Here is a 20,151-nt window from a genome sequence, read left to right on the forward strand (position 1 = left end):
AGGGGAGATGCAGCATTTTCTGCATGGATGGTACCGAAACAATTGCATCTGATCAGTTAAAAACAGTTTTTTTTTAGAAGATCCATCAGAAATGGTTGAAAATAGCTCTTTGATCATGATGATGCGATCACTATCTGGCAATCTGATGAGTTGCGAGTTTTAACCCACTGTGAGGCGCATTAAGTATTAGTCATGGTTTAGATGATCAAAAGCAATCATTTTCTGGGCTACAGATAATCGTTATATTTACGAGACACTAGATCCATAGGCGTTATATACGTCCTGATCAAAACTATTCGATTTGGTAGCACAAGGCGCCATCCCCGTGGCCAGTAATATGCTGTAGGTGACTTTAATGCTTCTGAGTTAAATTGTGATGAATCCAGAGGTAAAAAGGAATCTGTGTTTTACAAGGAACCTGAAGGTAACGTATGCATTAGCGTGTAACCCCTTCCCTGCCGAGCTGTGGCAGCAGAAGGGATTCTAATGAGGTGCAGGAGTAAAGGACAAATGTGTTTTTGTTGCCAGGGCTTAGACGGAGTGCTGATTCCAGATCCAGGGATCCATGTCTGCTCTTGCAGGCGGGGAGGTAGGGCTGAGAGGAGAGGGAGCAGGGTAGCAGAAGCTGACTTTCTCACAGTCTCCTTGTAACAGAGAACAGAGGCAGACACACATTCTCTCTGCCTTCCTCATGCGTGTGCTCTCACACAGCTCCAGTGCACTACTGATGCTTCACCTCATGCTCCTCTACCTGCGCTCACTGACTCAATGGGCTTTTAGGATCCTAACCGGCCGTGCTCTACAACATCACACAAGATTTTAAAGCATTTCTACAGTGATTTTTTTTATTTTTTTTCCCCCCAGCTTGGTTTCATTTCCTCCGAACGGATTTATCTTACTTTCTGACACATTGCACATATTTTCTCCTATCAATGAGGGATTAATGAAGCTGGAGAACAGTCAGAGGCAGCCGTTGTGATGACCATTTAGGCATGAGATCTTTGTGACTTTGTGTGAGGAGATAAATGTACTTCTAATTGTCTGCGTAACTATTGGCAGACTGTCACAGAGCTGAAGAAAGTGGAGTTTGCCCAGCTATATTGAGCCAGCTTGTTGTGCCTTCCAATACCATGAGGAAGGGTCTGGAAACTGCCAGCTGCGGTCTAAGGCTTGGATACATCCTGCAAATGTGTTTCCTACCTGCCCTGGCCATATTGACTGCCAGCAGTACTTTTGCAGCTCAAGGTAAGAACTTAGCACTGGGCAGGTAAGGGATAAGGGTAGTGGGTATGGATGTAGGTCTCCATCTCCAGGTCCTTGCTGCCTTAGATGTCTTCTGTATGTTTCTATGTGTTCACATGAATGTGTGATGGACGGTCAACGTCTGCAAGTTCCAGATATAATTCTTGACTTGTGTGTCTGTGGTACGGATGGTCGAACCTATTGGCCAGGTTCAAGATTTCTAGTGAATCAGTTCAGGTTGCCTCTTGGAGGATCAATAGGGAGGAGAGGAGATTTTTTTTAATGCATTTTGTTTGTCTTTATGAGATTACTAGGTTTGATCAAGCTTTGGAAAACCGGCGGACACGGGGATTTTCAGATCCCCTTGTCGTTGGGCTGTCGTGATGATGTGAGGACTTAGTGAAGCATTACACGTTCTTTCCTCTCACTTTTCGCATTTCCAAGCCGAGCGCTGAGCAATGTAAAGGAACTCATTACTGGAATGAGACACAAGCAAAGCATTCAGTTCATGATGTGCAGAGTGGAGGGCAGAGCTCTGGGCTGTAACTAGTCTCCCTGAGCTGCGCAGGGTGGTACCACACTGGATGCCAGCCTGGCTGTCTGCTACTATACACTGGGCCAGGTATTACTGGGAGTAATTAGTGAGGCTCACTCTGCTGTGATATACGTTCCATAGCAAACAATTCAGGACATCATCGCCATCACATTGCACTCCATAGGCTTTGATCCTATTACTAGATAACAGTGTACTGCTATGGATTCATGCTAATTAAACACATCAAGCATTACAGCTGAAAGCATTACCAGAAAATGGCCAAATCTTAAGAAGCCTGCAGATATAATATATAAAGTGTGAAAAGTTTTATTTGTTTTATTTGCTTTATTGGATGACTGATTCTTGTCAACAGTCAAGTGGTGCTTTAGAGACAATTTTTAGAATTAAGCTTATTAATTTACTACCTAAAAAAGCCTTAGTGTGTTGGACAAAATAGCATCATCATGCATTCATGCCCATAGCACATTATATTCTAGACTTAACACACCTATAAGTGTTAAAGAAGTGAAGACTAAAACTATAATTTAGCCACAAGTATATGCTTAGCAAACTTAGGCCTCGTGCAAAGGACTGTATCTTTGAGAATCGCATGCGGGCTAGGTCATCTGTGTACTGTCTGCATCCGCTCCACAAGGTATAGAACATGTCCTATTCTTGTTTGTTTTCTACGAAGAAGTTGCGGGACGCGCACTGCTGTTATCCGTATTTTGTGGATGCAGCCTTAGGTTGTATTATCAGCTATGAAACATTGTAACCATGGACTGTCTAGTAGGGTTTTTGTGATTGAAGCAGGAGGTTGCATAATATAGACAGTTGCTGAAAATAAAGCTATAATCAGTGCTGTGAGATTTCCAAATAGGCTTCCTCCTTAGATAAAATTCTTCAGAGAAACCAGGATGGGCTGGTGGGAAACAAGATCAATAAAGACAATCAGCCAAGAGATAAAGGGATTACTACCCTGAGAAGAGAATGAGACAAGAAAATCAAGGCACATGTTTCCGCTAGGCTTGGGCATGTGGCTTTAAATTGATAGCTGTTTATCAAGTGCGTTTGATATCCACCCAATCCCCCCCATGGATATGATGATAGTTCTCATGGATTGTATCAGCAGAGTCCAGGGGAGCAGAAATTAAATCTACTATTCTCTAACCAAAGGAAGTCTTTAAAGGCATGCAAACCCATTAACTGTCACCTTAAATGGTTGGAAAAGCCAGGGCTTTCCTTTGACATGGGGAAATTGGGTAATCCTCCATTCTGTTTGTGCACTGCCAGTGCAATACATGTCTTCCACTAAAGTATAAAGTTTATGCCCCATATTTTTTATTCAATAAAAATAAATGCAATACAAATAATTGTAAATTTCAGGCTTGGTATGGGCTGAGTAAACATCAGGACTTTTTATACTATTGTATATCTCTAATAATAGGTATAAAGAGAAGTCACCAAGGACAAGTTCCTTTCAGGTAATAGTTCATTGTTAATGTGTTTTTTACATTATTGAGAATAATTGCAGGGGCCACACATTTCACATTATAGTTTATAGGATTGAATGATGGAATCTACAACATGCACTTAACAAAAAAAAGGACCTTGATTTACAAGGCTTAGAATAAAAAGGTACATGAAGCAGAAAACCGCGGTGAAAAGACATCCTTGAATGTAGCCTTGTGGAGCGGATGGAAAGGGTTGGCATGAGTTTAGTGAATTAAAGATACAGGTACGGTATGTGTTTTGTCCTCTGGGAAGCTGCCTATGCATATGATACTGATCCAGGAGAGAAGCTTCTGTCAAGACTGTAACTGCATATTCTCAAGGAGGTGGGATCTATGACCCCCTTATCACAAGTCTTGATCTGTAGACATGATGTCAGAAAGGTCAGAGAAGACTCATATCAAAGTATCTTCTCCAGACGTAGGAAAGAGACCAAGACAAAGTGCAGATAATTAAACTATGTGCATTTCCAAAGCAAGTAGTCAGTAAAACTTTTTTTGGTTTCGCCTTTAATCTTCATGGACATTGATTCAAAAGGCAGGGTAGTCATAGACCATGTAGCAGTGACCCAACAGACAACAGATAGTTTACCTTATGTAGAGACCGAACCAGCAAGCTAATTCTGGCCCAGTCTCTAAAGCAGTTGCCTCCATTGTGCTAGCAGAGTCTATTCTATGATAATGTCTAATACTGCAGATTCAATCTAAAAAACCACAGAGAGTATAGAATGGACTAGTTCTCCATAAATTCTTTATTGGCTTCATTTGAATGCATTTCTCCGCATTTAGGGAGTATATATATATATATATGGCATCTGTTGATAAAACTCCAAGGACTAGAAGCAAGTTCTTCCAGTGAGTGGGAGTCTGGTGCAGAAAATAATGAAGATGAGCAGATTTCTTAATGCTTGGGAGAAAGCTGTTATATGGTTCCTGGAAAAAAAGAAAAATGCTTAAGTTTCTTTTCCTTAATCAGCTGAACTAAGCAGCCTAGCCCCTTTAGAGATTGTCACAAATCATGGAACTGATGGGTCTCGTATGATGTATGGCCGATTCAGTACTCACATACTGTAACTCTGCGCCTCGTTATAAAACGCAAGAGAAAATTTTTATGTAAAAGTAAAAAATTAAAAAGCCTTCCAATAATTCTGGATTATAAGTAGTTGATGACATCAATAGCTGTCTGTGTAGCACAACTATTGTAACTTTTGTACTGTGGAGGAAGTAATGGAAACGCCAAGGGCGATAGGATTTCATCCCTCAGAGGCAGTACATTATCAATCAATTTATTATGATCATCAGTTAAAATTCTTTTAAGATGAAGTCCCAAGCGGTTAAATGAGATATTCAGCAATGCTGCATCTGTATTATGCAAAAATGTATGTAATTATTTGATGTTATAATTATATTTATAGTTTTATATTCTAATAAATGATTATATAGCATGGTTTTAGGGTGATGGCACAGTGGCTCAGTGGTTAGCACTGGTGCCCTGCAGCGCTAGGGTCCTGGATTAAAATCTGACCGAGGACAACTTCAGCAAGGAGGTTGTATGTTCTCCGTGTGTTTCCTCCCTACTGATATGCTCTGTGAAACAAGGCTGTGTAAGATAAGGAATGTATACTGTGAGCCCCATTGAGCACAGGGACTGATGTAAGTGATGTTGATATGTGTGGAACATGCTGGTGCTATATAAGGAAGATTTTTTTTTTATATTTGGTTGAACTTCTGATGACCATTTTAACTTGGAGCAGAAGTCAAATGTAGATCGGCTCTGCTCAACCTTTGGCGGTTGAATAACCTTTTTGCTCCCTTCCAGTCCTAACATCTTCATCTACTGTGTCTAACATGCATGACTATCAAAGCATCTCACTGATGTAGTGGGACAAAGAACAAAGGCTGAGATAGCCTAAACTTGATAAGTAAATTATCCGCTGTCATATGTGGGTTGGTGTTTTATCTATAGATCTCCAGGTATCCAGCTCTTATGATTAATACTGCTTAATTTCAAAGTGATTTTCTATAGCTCAAGATTTTCTGACAACTTCAAAAAAAGCGAGAGGTTGGGGTTACCTTATGGATGCAACTATGTCGTCAAATGGGCATCTATGTTAGGACAGTAGACACAAATTCTTGACCAGGGACAGGTGAGTCTGTGCTTGTGAGGGAGCCAAGTTGAAAGCTTAATATGCTTGAAATGGTTGAGTGAGCATTGCCTTGGATATTACCCATGTGGTTTCATCATTCTGGATAGAGATAAGAAATGTTTTCTCTGATTGACACGGAGGCAGGCAAGCTTTTCAGAGCCATGATCAGACATGCTTTGCTTTCAGTCCTAGCTGATAGACAGAGGCAGTGTAAGCTAAAATATTATCTGGATGTAGATTAAAAGGCAAAGCTAAAGGAGGTGACACTTCATAGACATAACGTTAGTGGCTCTGTCTGACACTTGCATATAGTAGTATGTGGTTTAAAAGCGTTTTTCTTTGGGTTTTAATACTATATATATATATATATATATATATATATATATATATACTGTATATGGCGTATGACACAGCGAATATGATTTTTCATAGATTATTTTATTGAGTCTATTATGAAACAATAGAGTGTGAACCAATTCCTTCTTCACGGCTAAGGTCTGGAAGCTTGATGTAAAATCTCATGCATTACACATTACGAAGCAAGTCATAAACAGAGGCATTTGAACAAGGTTCTGTGCAGAATAAAAACACCGAATACATTTACTTGCACTTATGAAGAGTTTTCGGTAGAGAGCACACAAATGTGTGTTGCCAAACTGTGTAAGGAAATATGCTCTGTATCCTGGGGAATTCTTTGGTAACAGAGTGGAGGACAGTTCAAAGGAACAGCTCCCACTCTGGAAGACTTGTCCTGCCCTAGATTGCACTGTCAACCTATTAATTAGAATGGCGACATTCACATGACAGTGAAAAACGGCTGTGTGAAAGGCATTTTTGTAACGGCCGTCAAACTGCAGTTTTTAGAACAATTTTGAAGTCAATAGGGCTATTCACATCGCCATTTTTTTTATTTTTTTATGGCCAGACGGACCCATTGAAATCAATAGCACACTTTTTAATGACCATATAGACAGGTACCAAACCTCATCCACTTGCACGTGTGAGGACTTTAGGACTTGACGTTCCAAGTGTGGTGAGGTCATCATGCTGGGAGCGCAGGTCCAGCAAGTGTTCCATCATGTGTAAGTGGATGAGGAGAGTATTTTTTTAATGGCTCTGTCTATACCACCAGGGCTGGGAGGGCATTATGTATATTAAGGGGGTGCTATGTGTGTAATTATTCAAACTAGGGGCACAAAGAAAATATTATCCCTTCTGGGATTCCCATCACCACCTGTCACTTGGTTGAACTTGATGGACTTATGTATTTTTTTAACCGTAATAACTATGTAACTATTATTTATCCATACTGGGATCATTGTTTGTGTCGCTTGATGTCCAGTGGGCACTGTGGGGGCATAAAATATACTGAAGGCACTGCAGGGGTTGGGACGTTAAAAAAAAAAAAAAAACGACATCAGTTTTTAATGGTCCTTTCAATTGTAAAGGGACTGAAAAATATGTTCTATTTTTTTACGTCCATTATTCACTCGCTAGCACTCCATAGACTCACTGTTCTTAAAACGGATGCGTGGAAGCCGTTAAAAAAAGTCAGTCACACGTCACATGCAGCCATATATTTCATTTCCCTTGTGGTGGTGCATGGAAATTGAACATTTTCTTCCAAGTTTCCCCCGTAGATTACAGAAGTTTGCTGGGTGATCAGAAAGATATTTTGTTAAGGGACCTTTCTAACAAGTAAAGGCTCAGATACACATTAAACAATTGTCAGATGAATCTGCCACCCTACAAACTAATGTGGGGGTGGCTGGTATTCCAACGTGTATGGAGAACTCCCAACTTTCCCCCAACAGATGATTTGCTCTCCTGGGAAATAATCTGCTGCTTGGGGTGTCTGGCAGTGACGTTTTCTAGATTTTTCTTTAAAAGGATATACACGATCGGCCGAGTTGAACATGTATGTATAAGAGGAAGTTGTAAAGAGATAGCTGTCAGCTAATTGAGCATTCAGCTGGCAGCTATCAAAGCTGTATGGGCATCTTAAGGATTGTCCAAGACAGATGACCCCTTTTCTTGAACTGCTGCAATGCATTCCATTAGTTTATCATGTAATAAGATATCAACTTTACGTATAGACTACAATCTACACTAGGCTTGTTACTCTGTTAATTTGTCCCAATTTTTGCTGTTTAAATCTTATGTAAAATTAGTAGCAGGTCATGCCCCCTCAACCCCTCCCCAAAATGTGGGATTAGTGACATCACAGTGCTTGTGCAGTGATTTCACTTAATTTAAGGAATTCAAACAAATCAGCTAATTGTCAAATGCTTTCAGGGCAGCTCCTGGCATTGACCCACTGCTTTGTCACCCTGTCTTCATGGAGTGACCTCTCTGTCCCCCTCATAATCCTTCCATTAGGCGCTGCTTTACCAACCAGGCTTGGATTGTTAACATTGCTCTTCAGCATGATATTTTTTATCCTTTCAAAGGAAGGAAACTTAGGTAAACTTTAGCATTTGTGAGTGTCTAGCCTGTGTTAGTATGTACTGTCACTAGAAGAAAAAACAATGTACAGGCAGAATAAATCTCATAAACTGTGGATACTAATAAAGGAAAACCGAAAAATAAGCATAACTAATGAATTAAAAGGCTGTCTTTATTAATAGCGCCAAAAAAAACTGCAAGAGTCAGACTGCAGATCAGCATGGCAGTTTACTGGACACATCTGTGGGGCAGGCATTAGATTGTCCATCATAGATGACAATGTGCCAGGAGGGGGTGACAGTTGGAGAGATCTGCAATTGTATTGACGTCTACAGTTATGAACTTGGCACATAAAGCGCCACTGTGTGTTTTTCATTAGCAGTCTCAGCAAGTAGATCTTAAATGATGTCCTGTATTAAAGCAGAAAAGGAGCTACTCCCATTCCCCACTCACAGTAAATACTTCATTCAGTCTTTCAATTATGCATGGGATTCAAGCTTCCCTTGACAACAACTATTTTTATTCATTTGCATTAATGGAAACTGTGATATCGTACCATATTGGGAATGATTTCCGAAATATTTAAACTGCAATATACTGGAAAGCCATCATATATCCTCTACCGTAAATAGTATTGCAGTCTAACAGATGCTGTGATGCTGAAGAAACAGGAGTTAGATTACCCATTACTCCTGACTTACGGCTTGAGGCTAAGTGTAACCCTTGATGGGGTTAAGAGAGCACAGACCTGGCAATTAAAAGCAGACAGTTACTTTGAGTGGAGCTGAACTAACACAGCTAAGATCACCAGTCCGGTGACATTAGAAGCAGGTGACCAGGCAGATGCTGATTATGAGGCTAGCCAAATTGCTGCAGGGGATTGACTGGTTTTCTTCAGATCCAGGGAGACTGCAACAAGGTCTTCAAGGAGACCATGGCCATAAAGTCCTTGACAGGGGCATAATTAGTTCAATATTTCCAGCTTACATTTTTGTATGGTTTCAATGTGAATTTGATCCCAGTATCTGAGATGGTTCCATTCAACATTCCACATGGTTGTCAGTAGAGATTTCCAGGGTGCTTAGAAAATAATCCTTTTCTTCATATATATATATATATATATATATATATATATATATATACATGCAAACATCATGTGAGATTTGGGATGATTGGAAAATCGTCCATCAATTTCTTTTTATGGTCCTGAAATTCTTTGCTTATATCAAAATAGGTTTTCTGAGATTTTAATACTGATGACCTATCCTCTGGATAGGTCATCCATATCTGATTGGTGGGGGGTCCAACACCTAGGACCCCTGCCGACCCGCCCTTTTTCAGAAGGCACCAGCACTCCTGTGAGCAGCGTGGCCTTCTCTTAGCTTTTCCTAGGCCAGTGATGACACGTTCATTGGTCATGTGGCCTAGACGCAAGTTCAGCTCCATTGAAGTGAATGGGGCTGAGCGCGATACCAAGCACCGCCACTATACAGTGCCTTCTCAAACCGCTGATCGTCAGGGGTCGGACCCCCACCAATTAGATAGTGATGACCTATCCTGAGGATAGATTATCAGTAATGAAATCTTGGAAAACCCTTTCAAGGAAGGTTTAGAATGCAATATGGAGCAGGTGACTGTCAGAAAGGAAGCACTTCTACCTGATAACTGCCTGCTCAACAGTTTTATTTAATCATTTTAGTTAATAACTTACATGCAACATCCCCACCACTGTATGAGGACTAGCGATGACCACTGCTATTGCTCATCCTCATACAGATTCATACAGATCTGCTGCCCAGAAATGATGACAGACAGATTTTGTCACCGTAGGAACAAGGATTTTGCTCAGTCATTTGATCTGCAGCAGCTTTACATGGCCAGATTATTGGGAACACGCGTCTATATGAATGTTCGTTCCCAATAATCTGGCTGGTAAGTATAAATTTACCTTTAGGCTAGTTTATATGCTGCAGTATTTTCTCCGGCCAAATACCATAAAAGGGACTGAACTGAAGACATCCTGATGCATACTGAACGGATTGCTCTTCATTCAGAATGCATTAGGATAAAATGGAAGCGTTTTTCCCCGGTATTGAGCCCCAAGGACGGAACTCAATACTGGAAAACTTTAACGCTAGTGTGAAAGTAGCCTAATTTGACTTTATAAGCCTTTGCTGCATGGCAAGATTTTCAGATGTTTGCTTGATATACTAATCTATAATTAACTTACAGATGGCGTATCGGTGCTATTGATGGCACATTTGAATTCATACTGGAAAAGAATGATATAATCATTCCATTACACATGATTTATATAGTGCTCACATATTCCACAATACTGACAATGCACTTGGCACCTATATATCATTAATGCTGTGCTATACCGTAATTATACAGTATATACCGTACGATGGGTCTATATATCTTGAAAATGGATTAGGGACATAAATAAATAAATTCTTTCATAAGGGGGTTATCCTATGATTAATGTAAAAAATTATAATCAGACATCATATAGTATATGACAATCTCTTTCTATCAAAGCTAGAACCAGCCCTGTACCTCACATGGATCCAGAGATCTCCTCATTCATTGCTCCAATTGCTCTGCTAGATTTATTTCACGTTGGCAGCCTAAGGGGCATGAATTTTCTTGGGATGTGGGGGGTCCTTTCTGCTGCAGCTGGTGGCAGTTGAAGGACTTAGTATATGCTTCCATCTCAGTGAGGACAGAAAAAAAAAAAAAAGGCAAACAGCAGGTGGCGCTATACAGATAGATTTCAGTCTGTCTGCTGTAGCTCTTTGTCTGTAACTGCCACAGCTTCTAACAGAAGAGATAGCTGATGTCAGTTGAAGATTTAAACAGAGCACATGTGACCACCTAAGTGAGATGGACAGAGAAGTAAGGAAAAGAACAAACAGCAGGTGGCGCCATACAGATACATTATATTGAATAACTCAGTGGCTATACTAAATTTTTAATTACATGCAATTACAAAAGTATTCAGATCCAGGTGCTGGTTTGAAAAATGTAGAATATTTTTTTATGCAGCAACCTCGTTAATGGATTATATATTCACATATCTAAGAATAGCTTTCGTTACAAAGAGGGTATAAATCTGTGTATAAATCTATGTATGTATGTTATACTGGGAAAGGTCTCTCCAAGTAAGAGGGGGAAAAAATCAGCATCTTGAAAGTGCTTGATGCGGAAAATGTGAATTATAACATGAGAATAGTGTAATCTTTTGGGGATACACTTTAATTAAGTGCCTACACATTTCTTGTTTCAGAAAGACTTAATTATCTCAGTGTTAAAAAGGACCATTTTATTTGTAGATCTAGCTCTGAAGTGTCTCGTGTGTATCAGTCAATAAAGCACCGAGCTGCAGATCGCTGCAAATTCATAAGACTGCATTAAAGCAATGTTTTAAGCGGCATGCAAATGAGTGTGTGTTTGTAGTCAGTCAAAAATGAAGAATGAACAGAACGGGGACATAATGCACTGTTAGACCAATTATTGTGCCATAATGAATGCTTGTCCTCTAACCTCACCCAAGCAAGACATAACATCTTTTATTGGTTTAACCCCGTAGTCTCAGAGCACCAGTATAGAGCCAGACATAAGTGATCCCATTGTACTTGCTGTAGGAATTTTGAAATGATAACGGGTTTTCTAAATGTTTGCATAGTTTTAAAAAGTTTTTTTTTTTTTCCATCTTTGTCCTGGACAGTATGTCATTGTTTCACCCATGGAAATTGCCCCCCATAGTATAATACTAACTAATCTCTTCCACAAGAGTCTCAGATTTTGCCCATAATAAATGGTGTAAAGCCTCTGAAGTCTAAGGCTTCATTCACCTCTGTGTATTAGATCTCCGGCAGGCTATTTCGGCAGATATCGGATCCAGCATAGCCATATGTTACCATTGACTATAATGGGATCTAACAGAGATCCAGGGACTACCCGGCAATTATGTGTGTAGCGGTTTTTGTCTTGCTGAATCCCAGCATATTGGTAGCGGCTGGATCTCCACTTGATCCCATTATAGTCAATTGGGCAAGCGTGCTTAGTAACATCTGGCTGTGATGGATCCAGAAAGGTCTGGTAAAATGTTCTTTGCCAGAACAGCCTGCCAGAGACCATAGTGCTATTGTGAAACTAGCCTAAGTAGTCAATATTCAGGAACAGTGGAGGAGATGTATAGCTAGAGCATATAAAAACGGTATTGTTGGCCACAAGAACCCATCATATTGTAATTGTCATATTACAAACACAGGTTTCTATGTGAAAATGACCTGATTGCTTTCTATAAGTGACTATTATTATCATCGAGGCAGTTGTATGACTTTTATGGGGCCTAGAACAAGGGACAACCAAGCTCATGTTGGCTTTGTTCTACTTCCCATTCTCTTCTCCACAACTATGTCAAAGTTTTCAAAAAATTGTCTTCTCTTCCCAATGATCCTTGGTGTAAATGAGTCTTTAGGGAATGATGGAATGCTACAATGAATAAACATATCTATCTTTCTCTATTCGTGTCCCTTTTTTTCTTTTAACTGTATGGCATAAGTCTCTCCATTATATGACGCACTATTTACAGCTCAAGATTAAAGTTTGGTACTTAAAGAGGTTTTCCAGTAATATTGATTTTTAAACAAGCATCGGTAGGTTTCCCCCTAAAAAAGAAGATTCATGCTTACCTGCTCCACGCCACTCCAGTCCTCCTCACTGCCTCTGCTTTCTCCATCTTCCAGTGTCCCTCACTGTTTACATCCGGCAGTGCTTGGGCATGGTCACATGCACTGCTCCAATCAATGACTGGCTTCAGATGTGATGTGGCCATAAGCAGCACATCACCGAATAGTGTGAGGAGTGGAAGATGGAGAAAGCAGAGGCAGAGAGGAAGATCGTAGCAGCATGGAGCAAGTAAGTATGATTCTTCTGTTTCAGGAAGTCTGCTGTGGGCACTTGCTTAAAAACCAATATAACCGGAAAACACCAGAAAGCTTTAAACAGGGGAGAGATATTGACTACAGATGCCAATGTAAATTGAGCCGGAGCCACTGATTTCTGTGGATCCAGCCCACTGTCTTATGTTATGGCAGTGTGGCAACTCTTCTCCAAAGATGATGCTAGGGGAAAGAAGCATGAGGCATGTTGAATGCCAATGGCCAATCTTCAAAGGAGATGAGGCAGCACCAGAGAGAACATGTAGACTTGAGTATCAGACAGCTTTTTTTGGCTGACAAATAATTCAGGTGTATGGGTATCTGATTCACACAACCAAAATCAATCCGGGGAATATGACCATGTGTCGGCCACATCTATCGACTGCAGCTCCCCTGATCTGAACTGCCTGCATCATAGTGTTTTTTGACACAGTCAGTTCTGGTCTGATTACTGGTCTAATGTACTATATTCACGTCATCATGTAAGTACAGTACATTAGATCTGCAATCAGATAGGAACTGACTGTATAAAACATTATGATACAGTCAGTTCAAGTAATGGAAGCCGCTGTCAGTGTGGGAGATGTGGCCAACACATGGTTCATGTTTCCTGGACCAATCATGGTCGTGTGAATCAGCCCTAAGACACCCTTTACATATATATATATATATATATATATATATATATATAAATCCACCACCATCATGGTCCCTTATGTTGTCCAAAAAGGCTGGAGGGAAACTGATGACAAAACCGTTCTCATATATTTCTATGGGAACATTTTTTTGTCTGGTGGCATCACATGTTACTTGAGATATCTCTCTGTACCAAACAGGAAAACGTTGCACGCATTGGTTTTATGTCCAGCAATGAACTCCATATCAGTGTACAGGGTGCTCAACTTTGCCATCGGTTGTAGCCAGCTTAGGTATAAAGCAGTTGGCCGAACACAAGTGATACAGTGGAGGAAATAATTATTTGACCCCTCACTGATTTTGTAAGTTTGTCCAATGACAAAGAAATGAAAAGTCTCAGAACAGTATCATTTCAATGGTAGGTTTATTGTAACAGTGGCAGATAGCACATCAAAAGGAAAATCGAAAAAATAACTTTAAATAAAAGATAGCAACTGATTTGCATTTCATTGAGTGAAATAAGTATTTGAACCCTCTAACAAAAAAAGACTTAATACTTGGTGGAAAAACCCTTGTTTGCAAGCACAGAGGTCAAACGTTTCTTGTAATTGATGACCAAGTTTGCGCACATTTTAGGAGGAATGTTGGTCCACTCCTCTTTGCAGATCATCTCTAAATCCCTAAGGTTTCGAGGCTGTCTCTGTGCAACTCTGAGCTTGAGCTCCCTCCATAGGTTTTCGATTGGATTAAGGTCCGGAGACTGACTAGGCCACTCCATGACCTTAATGTGCTTCTTCTTGAGCCACTCCTTTGTTGCCTTTGCTGTATGTTTTGGGTCATTGTCGTGCTGGAACACCCATCCACGACCCATTTTCAGTTTCCTGGCAGAGGGAAGGAGGTTGTCGCTCAGGATTTCACGATACATGGCTCCGTCCATTTTCCCGTTTATGCGAATAAGTTGTCCTGTGCCCTTAGCAGAAAAACACCCCCAAAGCAAAATGTTTCCACCCCCATGCTTGACGGTGGGGACGGTGTTTTGGGGGTCATAGGCAGCATTTTTCTTCCTCCAAACACAGCGAGTTGAGTTAATGCCAAAGAGCTCTATTTTGGTCTCATCAGACCACAGCACCTTCTCCCAGTCACTCTCTGAATCATTCAGGTGTTCATTGGCAAACTTCAGACGGGCCTGCACATGTGCCTTCCTGAGCAGGGGGACCTTGCGAGCCCTGCAGGATTTTAATCCATTGCGGTGTAATGTGTTTCCAATGGTTTTCTTGGTGACTGTGGTCCCTGCTAATTTGAGGTCATTAACTAACTCCTCCCGTGTAGTTCTAGGATGCTTTTTCACCTTTCTCAGAACCATTGACACCCCACGAGGTGAGATCTTGCGTGGAGCCCCAGAGCGAGGTCGATTGATGGTCATTTTGTGCTCCTTCCATTTTCGAACAATCGCACCAACAGTTGTCACCTTCTCTCCCAGCTTCTTGCTAATGGTTTTGTAGCCCATTCCAGCCTTGTGCAGGTCTACAATTTTGTCTCTGACATCCTTGGACAGCTCTTTGGTCTTTCCCATGTTGGAGAGTTTGGAGTCTGCTTGATTGATTGATTCTGTGGACAGGTGTCTTTTATACAGGTGACTAGTTAAGACAGGTGTCCTTAATGAGGGTGACTAATTGAGTAGAAGTGTCTAACCACTCTGTGGGAGCCAGAACTCTTAATGGTTGGTAGGGGTTCAAATACTTATTTCACTCAATGAAATGCAAATCAGTTGCTATCTTTTATTTAAAGTTATTTTTTCGATTTTCCTTTTGATGTGCTATCTGCCACTGTTACAATAAACCTACCATTGAAATGATACTGTTCTGAGACTTTTCATTTCTTTGTCATTGGACAAACTTACAAAATCAGTGAGGGGTCAAATAATTATTTCCTCCACTGTATATATGATCTCAGCTTTACCTACCACTTGTTCCCAGACATCTAGTTTTAGTTGTACATTGCTTACATTCCTGGGACGAAAAATGACACGTTACTTGTCAGCCTGGCATTCGTTTACCCTCAGTGGCTATGATTATTATATCTAATCTGTAATTACAGTGTTATTTGGCTCATGCTTAAAACAATATAAAAAAAAATAATTGTTTATTGATTGCCCACAATGTCATAGACAAACACATTCTTGGCAACTTAATTTCAATCTCATGTGATTTTGGACTGCATACATTGGTTTGGGTAGCTGACAAAGAGCTGTTTCTCAGCTCAGAGCTTATAGTAATACTGGGCACACAATTTTACCGCCATTCATTAACAAAATGGAGTGAAGATCTGCCAAACCTGCCACGTCCTTTTTAAAATGGTTGCTTCAAAATAGACTTAAATGACATGTAAACTGGCTTTCTGTAACTTGGTCATTTCATGGAAAATTACTACACATACTCAACCCTGTCTCTATTATGTACTAGATCCAACTTATTTTTTTAAATCTGTAGGAATTCCATTATGCATTTCACCAATGGTCTTATATGATTGATATATCATAGAAGTCTACTTAGGGACAATCTATTGTACTGCTACAGTGTTTATACCTGTGCATGCCATAGTACAGCTCGAGGGATGACCAACTCTTGGATAGTCATCTTCCTGAAGATACCATAAACAGATAATTTTACTGCTTTTAAATGGGTGTCTCCATAAAAAAAGTATATTAGAAAGTTACAGAAAAAAACAGAGAAATAAACTTTAAAGTACAGTGGAATATAGTCTTGTCACAAGAAGGCTGCTATATATTTACACCGTAAACTGTTGCTGAATTTTCAGTAGAGTATTTATTGCTTGCCATTAACCTACAGTAGGCTCTTGAAATTTTGGAATATCATCAAGACCAGACCATCCTTCAAATATCTTTGTTTTTAAGTAGACAACAGAAGTAAAGTGATTTATGCTCAGAGTTACTTACTGAACAGCACAAAGCATTTGACTTAAGATATCATATGAACCAAGTCAAATTGTTTAAGTCCCGTGACTAATTGATTCCATAGATGTTTCTTTCATGCCCAAAGAACCATAAGAAAAAGAAAAACATTTGTACTGTGCAACCAACATTTGAGTAGAAGTGCCTAAATCATAATTTATATCACCTTCATATTCATGGCTTCCACCTTTAAGCAGTTCATAATACTAAAGTGGAGTCATGCTGTGGAAAGATTTAGCAGTAATAGTTCTAAATCTATCTTGAGCCGATTTACACCAATTAAACCAGTACTCGGTTATTTGGTGCAGTTTCTACTAAATAGTTGTCTAGGTCCTCTGATTGAAATGGTTTCACATAGGCCCACAGAGGCAAAAACCCTATTGACTGATGGTGTCTTATTGTGACTTTGGACTGCCCCAAAATGGCCTTGCTTACATTGGTCTTAAGATGTGTTGGAGGTATGTTCACAAACATAAGAGGCCGGTTATTTTCATGCATCAAGAGTATTTTTAAGGGATAAAGTTCTCAACTCATGGCAGTGCATACCGTATTAACATATGAAATTGCCCCTTTAAGGCCAGTCCCTGTAAACTCTTCCATGAAACAATTAAAGGTGGTTGTCAAGATTTGAAAAATTTGAGGCACAGGCAAGGAGATGGTTTAAAATACAGTAACTAAGTAGAGAAATTCTAGACCTCTCTACAGGTTTTCATGTCCAGTGCTGATGTCACGTTGGCACAAAGCAGTTAGTCTCTGGATACCAGTCACTTGCCGCCAGTGATTGGCTGCAGCAGTCACATGTTGACATGAGCTCAGTGCCTCCATTTTTTGCCAATCTCTTCGAGTACGACTGAAAGTGAAATCAAAGCTTGTTTTATAGAGAGAGATGTAATGTCCATGGCCTCTCCTTCCCACAGACGCAGGCACTTTTACAACAAAACAGCTGCGTCATCTACAGCCATTACATCGAATATAGCAGTGGCCCATTAGTTTTGAGTAGGCCAGACATGAGGTTCACCTTACACTGTAAACACGAGCAGCTCTTTGATGTTAAATATACATGAATATGAGGAGAAATAGACCGCATTAGTAATTTGGCACAGGAGACAAGGCAAACAGTAAAATGCCCCCATTAATTGTTTTGCATGAATTCTACTATCAGCCATTTCATTTTAATTCAGCGCAAATAGATTGAATCATTAAATCTACTGAGCAAGAAAGTTCACCTCAGGAGTTGACACTGGATATTACAGAGACTATTTCCATTCTCTACTTCGCATGCTACAATAAAGTGTGTATAATAAAAAGTCTCATTAGCTTTAAACTGCCTTGATTAAATTAATTACTTGGGCGCCATAAAATGAGGAAAATGTGTTGATTTGTAATCATTGTTAAAGGGTTATAAATTATAAGACATCTCATTAACAGGGTGCATAAATGAAAGTTATGTGTGCACCTGACTAAGGATGTGTAATAAAGGATTACTGGGGGAGAGTCGTGAAAACTGTCTAAAGAAGGAACTGTCTTTGTTGCCCATAGCAACCAATCACAGAGCAGATTTCATTTTTACTGTGCTGTTGAAAAATAAAAGCTGAACTGTGATTGGTTGGTATAGGCAACAAAGACAGTCTCTCTTTTAGACAGTTTCTAGGTCTCCCATATTGTGTTATACCTAGCAGTCAGTCTAAGGGAGTAGAGCATGACACAAAGATGTGTTTTGTATCATGCTCTGCCCCCTTTGGTCCTAAAGGAGGCACAACATAGTGTATATGTTTTGCATGGAGTGTTCCTTTAAACATATACTTTGAAGGGCATTTACTAAAGTACTATGCCACTATTGTTGCATAAAGAAGTTGTAAATTATGGCATATAACCATATTTGAGACTTTTTGGCTTCTTGCCACTTTAAGAAAGGGACAAGACTTAGGGGAGGGGAGGCTGGCTGGCATAAACTTCAGTTTCCAGTACACGGACTGCCAGAGATGCAACTAATCTACCGTTTAAATAAATTGGACGCATCTCACTCGGGTGCACAGTGATCAAGCCTGGCATATGAGAACGCCAGTCTTCATAAATATCCCACTATATGTTGAATTTTGAGTTCTAAAAATGTATGCAACATTTGAATAAAACAAAATCAACAAAGCTGAATTGGCAAAATATCAATCACAGATTGGCTTGTCATAGATACTGCGTATGAAATGCAATCCTACCACAGGCATAAGATGAAGACTCTTAGCCACATTGTAAAATCTATAACATGGCTCTTTACCTACCGCGTAGGTATTGACTTTTGGTTGTGTGGGAGTGAGTTGCAATAATATTGCATAATTGCCTTAAAGGGGTTAGCAGACAAAAAGCATTGCCATGCAATGAACAGGGCATTTCAAGTGAAGTTCTCTTCCAATATCTGTACAATACAAATATTTTAATTTTTTATTTCTTTTTTATCTACATCCCATTTTTCTCTCTGGAAGGCCCCTCTGCTGTTTATGTTTCTGGTCCACCTTCTCCTGCCTTCAGTAGTGGACTAACCTGCTGGGGAGCTTCCCTATTCTCTCCTTCCCCTCAGTGACAGTGTACAGATCTCATAGGGAAGGAGATGAAGAAGTCCAGACACCTTTTATTCATTCATCCCTAAATTAAAATAAATATGTGTCTATATTTATCTCTAGAAAGCAGAGAGGGAAATTGTGAGGATTACATACCATATGTATCCTGGGGCTATAGGTGTGGGAGGAAGAAGTTGTAGTGAAATGCATCCTGGGAGATGTAGGTACTTCATGACCTGCTGCCCACCCACAAAAGGGAGGAAAGTCCTGCAAATATGTGAGTACAGAAGAGTTTTGGAATTTGTGGGATAAACTATGACCTCAGTATTTCCCTTTGGACATGTATAGACTTACTTTTAAAGGCTTTGCAGTAAAGCTCCTATTCATCCTCACAAGAGCTGCAAAGTCCCAGAATATAGGAGACAGAGTTTTCTCCACCATGATTATGGCCTATACAGTTACTATCATTTCTTCTAATGCTTGTCACACATGAGTGAGAAATACATCATAGATGATTTCATATTTGTAGAGGAAGGTCCCCTGGGCTCATAATTGCTGGATGTCAGGACCATGGCATTATAAATAGGTGATGACAGGTATCAGTGTGATCTTGACCCACTGTGCTATGGACCTTGTCCAGTGAACTAGCACTTCATTATTAGTAAAAATGCTTCTTCTGCCTTCTTTCACCACCCTCTCCCTTAACTGCTGAACTGAACAGCAAATGTTTAAAAGCTCTGAGTCAACAAAGCCTGGTGATCAGGTTTCTAGTTTGGACAAATAATTTAAAAGCCAAATGTGCACCCAAAAACTGATACCTTCTATGTATTTCATCTTGCTCATCAGTCTCAGAGGTTTATTGATGGAGCTCCTTTTATTGTCATGTGTTGAAACCTGCTGACAAAACTATCAAGCAGAAACTCAGCCAAAAAAAAAAAAAATCCCATGATTCATTGCTCCTAGAGTTATCTTTGCAGATGAAAGATTTGTGCATCTAACCCGACTGAAAACGTAGCCTGTGTTCAGCATTCACGTTATTAAAATTGTTTTCCACCTAAATTCCTTTGAGATAAGCCCTAGAAAGTTACCAACTGTGTTGCTGCAAATATTTATCTACCAGAAAATGAATCTACATCAAAGCGTATGCATGTATTATGGTG

General features: G+C 39.9%; 1 protein-coding gene across 2 annotated transcripts in view; it reads left to right on the forward strand.

Moving 5' to 3' along the window:
• Positions 1-674: 674 nt before the first annotated feature.
• Positions 675-20,151, forward strand: part of UNC5C (unc-5 netrin receptor C) — a 388,634-nt gene continuing 369,157 nt past the window's right edge. For both annotated transcript variants that reach the window (XM_044302504.1, XM_044302505.1), the window contains exon 1: positions 675-1,245. In XM_044302504.1, coding sequence (XP_044158439.1) covers positions 1,131-1,245 — 115 coding nt within the window. In that variant the 5' untranslated portion in view covers positions 675-1,130. The remainder of the gene's footprint in view (positions 1,246-20,151) is intronic.

This window comes from Bufo gargarizans, chromosome 1 (assembly GCF_014858855.1).
Source record: "Bufo gargarizans isolate SCDJY-AF-19 chromosome 1, ASM1485885v1, whole genome shotgun sequence".
NCBI classification, from domain to species: domain Eukaryota; kingdom Metazoa; phylum Chordata; class Amphibia; order Anura; family Bufonidae; genus Bufo; species Bufo gargarizans.